Source organism: Mustelus asterias, chromosome 7 (assembly GCF_964213995.1).
Source record: "Mustelus asterias chromosome 7, sMusAst1.hap1.1, whole genome shotgun sequence".
Lineage (NCBI taxonomy): Eukaryota > Metazoa > Chordata > Chondrichthyes > Carcharhiniformes > Triakidae > Mustelus > Mustelus asterias.
In genome coordinates, this window is record NC_135807.1 from 21,032,680 (window position 1) to 21,041,107 (window position 8,428).

The 8,428-nt window shown below is 42.0% G+C and overlaps 1 protein-coding gene across 3 annotated transcripts in view; it reads left to right on the forward strand.

Moving 5' to 3' along the window:
* dennd3a (DENN/MADD domain containing 3a) overlaps positions 1–7,803 on the forward strand; it is a 141,911-nt gene extending 134,108 nt beyond the window's left edge. For all 3 annotated transcript variants that reach the window (XM_078215749.1, XM_078215750.1, XM_078215751.1), the window contains 3 exons: positions 148–263; positions 2,620–2,757; positions 6,557–7,803. In XM_078215749.1, the coding sequence (XP_078071875.1) occupies positions 148–263; positions 2,620–2,757; positions 6,557–6,751 (449 nt within the window). In that variant the 3' untranslated portion in view covers positions 6,752–7,803. The remainder of the gene's footprint in view (positions 1–147; positions 264–2,619; positions 2,758–6,556) is intronic.
* Positions 7,804–8,428: the final 625 nt, after the last annotated feature.

The window sequence follows — 8,428 nt, forward strand, 5'->3', positions numbered from 1 at the left end:
TATCTAATATTTTTGGAAGTCCATATGTACCACATAAACTAAATTACTCACATCAACCCTGTCTGTTGCCTCACCAAAAAAGTCAACCAAGTTAAATGTTTGTCCGTGGCATTAATACTTCAAGCATGCCTGCTGTGACTCTTCTAGGTGTAGGAGACGCGCTGCTGGAAGTGAAAAGAAATGGGCAACTATTACGAAAGTTGATACTGGAAAATCCAAAAGGAAGCCATGCCTATTTTAGCTGTTTCCTTGTCTTTCCTGAGGTAAGTTTATTAAGTTTTATAAGTTTAAATTTATTTATTTATTAGTCACAAATAAGGCTTACATTGAACACTGCAGTGAAGTTACTGTGAAATTCCCCTAGTCGTCACACTCCGGCGGCTGTTCGGGTCAATGCATGGAGTCAGAAGAGATAGGAGAGGTGATGAATGAATACTTTTCTTCGGTGTTCACTAAGGAGAGGGGCCATGTTTTTGAGGAAGAGATGGTGTCACAGGCTGATAGGCTGGAGGAAGTAGATGTTCAGACGGAAGATGTACTAGCAATTTTGAATAAATTGAAAGTTGATAAGTCCCCTGGGCCTGATGAAATATATCCTAGGATTCTTTGGGAGGCAAGGGATGAGATAGCAGAGCCTTTGGCATTGATCTTTGCGTCCTCGCTGTCCATGGGAGTGGTGCCAGAGGACTGGAGAGTGGCGAATGTGGTTCCTCTGTTTAAGAAAGGGAATAGAAATGACCCTGGTAATTATAGGCCGGTTAGTCTTACTTCGGTGGTCGGTAAGTTGATGGAAAAGGTCCTTAGGGATAGGATTTACAACCATTTAGAAAGATGCAGCTTAATCCAGGATAGTCAGCACGGATTTGTGAAGGGCAAGTCTTGCCTCACAAATTTGATTGAATTTTTTGAGGAGGTAACTAAGTGTGTAGATGAAGATAGTGCAGTTGATGTCATATACATGGATTTTAGTAAGGCGTTTGATAAAGTCCCCCACGGTCGGCTTATGAAGAAAGTAAGGATGTGTGGGATAGAGGGAAGTTTGGCCGATTGGATAGGTAACTGGCTATCTAACAGAAGACAGAGGGTGGTGGCGGATGGAAAATTTTCAGACTGGAAACCGGTTACCAACGGAGTGCCACAGGGATCAGTGCTTGGTCCTTTGCTATTTGTAATTTTTATAAATGACTTGGAGGAGGGGGCTGAAGGGTGGATCAGTAAATTTGCTGATGACACCAAGATTGGTGGAGTAGTGGATGAGGTGGAGGGCTGTTGTAAGGCTGCAAAGAGATATAGATAGGATGCAGAGCTGGGCTGAAAAATGGCAAATGGAGTTTAACCCTGACAAATGCGAGGTGATTCATTTTGGTAGGACAAATTTAAATGTGGATTACAGGGTCAAAGGTAGGGTTCTGGAGAATGTGGAGAAACAGAGATTTGTCAAAACCCATAATCTTTGCTCCTCTATGGTTGCAAACTACAGTTCCTCTCTAAAATCCATTAATGCACTGTTATCTCAAGATCTGTACCCATCTTTCCTGAATGGATCACCTTGGCAAATTTCACTATTTCGAAGATGGTATACAAATGCAAGTTGCCATTGTTAAACTCCCTGCTCTCCAGTTAGGTTTCCAACCTTCCATTTCCAACCTGAAATGGCCCTAACCTGAATAACAAATTAGATCCTTGGTGACTTTAACCATGTGCAGCATCTATTCACATCCTCCTTGACCTCTCTGCAATCTTTAATGTGGTTGACCACACTATCCTCTCCAGGGCCTTACTCTATGTTCAGCTCTCCATGATTGGCCTCCCTTGTTTCCATCTTAGCAATTTGATCATAGAACAAAGAACAAAGAACAGTACAGCACAGGAAACAGGCCCTTCGGCCCTCCAAGCCTGTGCTGTACTGTTAGCTGTAGAGCCTCCAGTAATGGCCTCCATGCAGTTATGTAAGTCCCTTAAAGATCTGTCCTTGTCTTGTTCCTGCTTACTGCCCCTTGGTGACATTCTCCATAAAAATGCAATCAGCATTTTCACGATGATACTCAGCCTTACATCATCTGTCTTAACCCCTTTATTTTTTTGGATGAACTGTAATTTCATCCAGCTATACTTTGGAAAGATGGAACCCATTGTTCAGCATAATACTCTTGCTCCGGATTCCATTCCCATCTTTCCACCTTGATTAAAGGTTACAGATCTGTTTTTTTTTCTCCACAGCAGTTGCCTGACTTGCTGAGTGTTCCCACCATTTTCTGTTTCTATTTTAGATTCCCAACATCCCCGGATTTAGCTTTTGTGTTAGAAGTACGTATTCTAGTTGAGTAAAATATGCAGTCTTCAACTAACATTCAAGGAAACAAATGAATAAAATTGTCAATGTTGGGGGAAAAAAGCTTTGCAAATTGTAATAATTCGGATGTGTAAACTTGGCAATGTTGAAAGCATTTAATTGAAGAAAATGGGGCATATGCTTGCAGCAGCCAAATTTTGGGAAATGTGTATCATTCTACAGGCCAGTCAGCTTGATGGAGGTGATTTTTTAAGTTGCATTAACCAGTACTGACTACCCTAAATATTGTCTCCTTTTAATATTTTCTTTATATGTTCTCTCATTAGAAAAATCAACTGGTGGCAGCATGTGGTGACAAAGGAGAAGTTTATATTTGGGATATGAAAGATCTATCAAAACCCAGGCACAAGATTCAACTTCAGGACTGCAAGAGTATTAGCTGTATGATACTCGCGAAAAATCAGGTAACATGGCAACTTCAGCGTCAGGTTTGTTTAACACGTGGAAAATGTATGGTGCACTGCAGTGTTATTTCTCAGTGAAACAGTGAGTCAAAGATATTTCAGTTCACTTTCCTCGGTGACTCATAATCAGAGCCACTTTTGTCAACCATAAATGCCCCAACTTCTTCCCTCAGTTGTAATGAACCAGAACCGACCTGTGGTGGTTTGTCTGAGGTTCCTCAATACTTAGATACTTAACCACTGTTAGTAAGAGCTAGTCATAGAGTTAGTACTAATAGTCCACTATTTGGTTTTAGTGTTTGTTTATAGACTCATTTTGCATTGAAAGTAATTATCAAGCACATTTAATTTTTGTAACAAATTAAATAATAATGCAAAACTAATAGTAGTAAGTTTGTTTTTCACCAGTTCTTTCTTCTAGTAATGACTAATGTGTAGATGTGTTTGGATTTTAAAAATGATTTTTTAAAGATTTGCCCCAATGATATTGGGAGGGATGCTTGCTAGGTTCTACCATTGCAATTTTTAATGATTTTAATTTTTTTGTATGTGTTTTCAAAATAATTTAATTACTACCTTTAAATAAAAGTTTAATATTTAAGTAGTTGTGGCAGCACCAGATATCCTCTGCCAAATTTGCAAGGTACTTTATACTGGTCAATTATATTCTGAATAATTGGGTTGAGACTAGCAGATACATCAGGATCATACAGATGCAAAACCTATATCACAAATATACAGAGGTGTAATGGTATTGCCACTGGACTAGTAATCCAGATCGTGGTTGATGGGAAATGTTCATCCTGGAGTTCAGTTACTAGTGGTGTACCGCAAGGATCTGTTTTGGGGCCACTGCTGTTTGTCATTTTTATAAATGACCTGGATGAGGGCATAGAAGGATGGGTTAGTAAATTTGCAGATGACACTAAAGTCGGTGGAGTTGTGGACAGTGCGGAAGGATGTTGCAGGTTACAGAGGGACATAGATAAGCTGCAGAGCTGGGCTGAGAGGTGGCAAATGGAGTTTAATGCGGAAAAGTGTGAGGTGATTCACTTTGGAAGGAGTAACAGGAATACAGAGTACTGGGCTAATGGTAAGATACTTGGTAGTGTGGATGAGCAGAGAGATCTCGGTGTCCATGTGCATAGATCCCTGAAAGTTGGCACCCAGGTTGATAGGGTTGTTAAGAAGGCGTACGGTGTGTTAGTTTTTATTAGTAGAGGGATTGAGTTTCGGAGCCATGAGGTCATGTTGCAGCTGTACAAAACTCTGGTGCGGCCGCACTTGGAGTATTGCGTACAGTTCTGGTCGCTGCATTATAGGAAGGATGTGGAAGCATTAGAAAGGGTGCAGAGGAGATTTACCAGGATGTTGCCTGGTATGGTGGAAAGGTCTTATGAGGAAAAGCTGAGGGACTTGAGGCTGTTTTTGTCGGAGAGAAGAAGGTTAAGAGGTGACTTAATAGAGGCATATAAGATGATCAGAGGATTAGATAGGGTGGACAGTGAGAGCCTTTTTCCTCGGATGGTGATTGCTAGCACGAGGGGACACAGCTTTAAATTGAGGGGTGATAGATATAGGACAGATGTCAGAGGTAGGTTCTTTACTCAGAGTAGTAAGGGCGTGGAATGCCTTGCCTGCAACAGTCGTGGACTTGTCAACATTAAGGGCATTTAAATGGTCATTGGATAAACATATGGATGATATTAGTTAGATGGGCTTTAGATTGGTTTCACTGGTCGGCGCAACATCGAGGGCTGAAGGGCTGTACTGCGCTGTAATGTTCTATGTTCTACAAGGCACAAGGCAGGAGTGTGACAGAATGCTCTCCACTTGCTTGGATGAGTGTGGTTCCAACAACACTCGAAGCTTGACCTCAACCAGGACAAAACAGCTCGTTGATTAGCACTGTATCCACCAACAGACATTCACTCCCTCCACTAATGATGTATTGTGGCAGCAGGGTGTACCAGATACAAGCTGCTGTGCAGCAACTCACCAAGGCTCCTTCAACATCACCGTCCAAACCCACAAACTCTACTGTCTAGAAGGATGCGGACAGTGGATGCGTGGAAACATCACCACCTTTAGTTCCCCTCTAAGTCACCATTCTGACTTGGAACTATGTTGCTATTCCTTAACTGTTTCTTCATAAAAATCCTGGAACTCTTTTCCGAACACCATTGTGGGTGTACCAATGCATTGCAGCACTTCGAGATGGAGGCTCACCATCATCATCTTGAGGGCAATTAGGGATGGACAACTAATTCTGGCCTTGCCATTGATGTCCACGTCCCATGAAAAAAAAACACCTCTAGTCCCTGAAACACTAAGCATTGTCTTCCTCTAGCATGTGTATGCAAGATGTCATTTGTTGGCAAATTTCCGTTTGTCTTTTACTAGCTGACAGACGTCTTCCAAGATTAAATTGGGCCCAGTGGGAGTCCAATATCATCTGGATGCCACATGCTCACCCCTGTCCATTAATGTTTTTTCCCATTGTTTGGAGAGAAATATGTTTAACTGAGTTAGATTTCGTTGACTTGTGTGGAAGTAGGTTTCTTTTCTCCAGTTTCAAATAGAAAGAGTTGTGGGATGAGATATTGCAAAATACTGCTCAGCATGGTGACGCCAACAACAAAGTTTAATCCTGAACAGCATGAGATTACAATTTTAAAAATTCGTTCCTGGAATGTGGGCATCGCGGGCAAGGCCAGCATTTGTTGCCCATCCTTTATTGCCCTTGAATTGAGTGGCTTACTAGGACATTTCAGAGGATATTTAAGAGTCAACCACATTCTTCAACAGAATACAGGGTTTAAATATTGCTCATGATGAGGTGGAGGGCTGTTGTAGGCTGCAAAGAGACATAGATAGGATGCAAAGCTGGGCTGAAAAATGGCAAATGGAGTTTAACCCTGATAAATGTGAGGTGATTCATTTTGGTAGGACTAATTTAAATGTGGATTACAGGGTCAAAGATAGGGTTCTGAAGACTGTGGAGGAACAGAGAGATCTTGGGGTCCATATCCACAGATCTCTAAAGGTTGCCACTCAAGTGGATAGAGCTGTGAAGAAGGCCTATAGTGTGTTACCTTTTATTAACAGGGGGTTGGAGTTTAAGAGCCGAGGGGTTATGCTGCAACTGTACAGGACCTTGGTGAGACCACATTTGGAATATTGTGTGCAGTTCTGGTCACCTCACTATAAGAAGGATGTGGAAGCGCTGGAAAGAGTGCAGAGGAGATTTACCAGGATGCTGCCTGGTTTGGAGGGTAGGTCTTATGAGGAAAGGTTGAGGGAGCTAGGGCTGTTCTCTCTGGAGCGGAGGAGGCTGAGGGGAGACTTAATAGAGGTTTATAAAATGATGAAGGGGATAGATAGAGTGAACGTTCAAAGACTATTTCCTCGGGTGGATGGAGCTATTACAAGGGGGCATAACTATAGGGTTCGTGGTGGGAGATATAGGAAGGATATCAGAGGTAGGTTCTTTACGCAGAGAGTGGTTGGGGTGTGGAATGGCCTGCCTGCAGTGATAGTGGAGTCAGACACTTTAGGAACATTTAAGCGGTTATTGGATAGGCACATGGAGCACACCAGGATGATAGGGAGTGGGATAGCTTGATCTTGGTTTCAGATAAAGCTCAGCACAACATCGTGGGCCGAAGGGCCTGTTCTGTGCTGTACTGTTCTATGTTCTATGTTCTATGATTTTCTGTTGGAACAGGAGTATACTTAATGTGTTACATTCAGAGGAATATAGGTGGCTAATATCAATATTTTTAATAATTCTTTTCAGCTCTGGATTGGAGGCAGAGGATCACACAAAGTCAGAGGGAAAATCTACGTGGTGGACACTTTCAAGCACTGTGTGGAAAAGGAACTGGTAGCTCACGTAGACATGGTTCGAGCTTTGTGCTGTGCTGAAGACAGATACGTTCTTAGTGGTGCTGGCAAGGAAGATGGGAAAGTTGCTATCTGGAAAGTAGAATAATTTATTTTCTTTGCATACATGTTACCCCAATTGTGCTATGGAGTTGAACACTGTTCTTCTAAGGGGTACATGAGGATGCGTGCAATGTCCTGTGCTTTGGCGCAGCTGTTAAATAATGGGTCATCACTTCCTGGCTCCCCAGTACTGAATTTGGAGAGTACCCCAAAAATGCACTGAGGAATCCTCTTACTTGGAAGTTGCCATGTAAGGGTTTACCCTGCAATTGTTCAGAAGGACTAATTTCTCCATGACAATTGTGCTGGGCTGGGAACCAACTGACAAAGTGATTTGAGTCGTTAACTTCGGATGGTTCTGCCAGGGTGTTTTACCCTCATGGTTACCGTTAAAGAGTCAGAAGGGCAAAAGCACATCTAACTTCAGAGTAACTATTTTAAACAGTGGGACTGAGCCCTGCATGGTACACAGCTCAGCCCATCCCCACCACAAGCAAGCACTCCACCCCCACCCGCATGGGATTTCCTGCCCCCGCCCTACAACCTTAGAAACTTTTACCTTTCAATTAGACCTTTAAACTTACCTGCTTTATGGCAGCTAGTGCAATAAAAGTGGGTGTGGTGTCCTCCTTCGCTCCATTTCTTTTGCACTTTGCTGCTGGAGCCAGGGAAGCTCTTTGCTATTTCAGTCTCACCTGGCCTGAGTCAGGAAGATCGGATTAGACGGCGTTTTCTGTTTTAAGCGCAAGTAACTTATGTGGAGTAGCAATCCATGACTGATTGTTTTTGTTTGAGAAGCATTGGCCAAACTTATCTGTACAAAAATTACTTATTGCTTCCAACAGTAACGGCCATTTGTGCTGCTTTATCTGCTTCATGTTGAAAAAATTGAGTGATCAGAAATTTACACTAGTAGAGAGCAGTCACGGTTCCAGAGAGGTGAAGCATTTGATATGAATTATTTACTTTGATTTCATGCAATTGCTACAGGATCCCTGTTGAAATTAAATAGTCATGATGTGGAGATGCCGGCGTTGGACTGGGGTAAGCACAGTAAGAAGTCTCACAACACCAGGTTAAAGTCCAACAGGTTTATTTGGTAGCAAATACCATAAGCTTTCGGAGCACAGCTCCTTCGTCAGATGGAGTGGATATCTGTTCTCAAACAGTGCAAACAGACACAGAAATCAAATTACAGAATACTGATTAGAATGCAAATCTCTACAGCCAGCCAGGTCTTAAATGTACAGACAATGTGGGTGGAGGGAGCATTCAACACAGGTTAAAGAGATGTGTATTGTCACATCTCACAATACACATCTCTTTAACCTGTGTTGAATGCTCCCTCCACCCACATTGTCTGTACATTTAAGACCTGGCTGGCTGTAGAGATTTGCATTCTAATCAGTATTCTGTAATTTGATTTCTGTGTCTGTTTGCACTGTTTGAGAACAGATATCCACTCCATCTGACGAAGGAGCTGTGCTCCGAAAGCTTATGGTATTTGCTACCAAATAAACCTGTTGGACTTTAACCTGGTGTCGTGAGACCTCTTACTGAAATTAAATAGCGCAGATAAAAACATATTTTAACCTATGCAACCCTGAAATATTTTGTTTAATAACTTATTTGCTACTTTATCTATTCATCAAATGACACTTCGATTACTTATCTTTACACATGTCAGATTAACCAAGGCAATAGTAACCAGATTGCCACATAT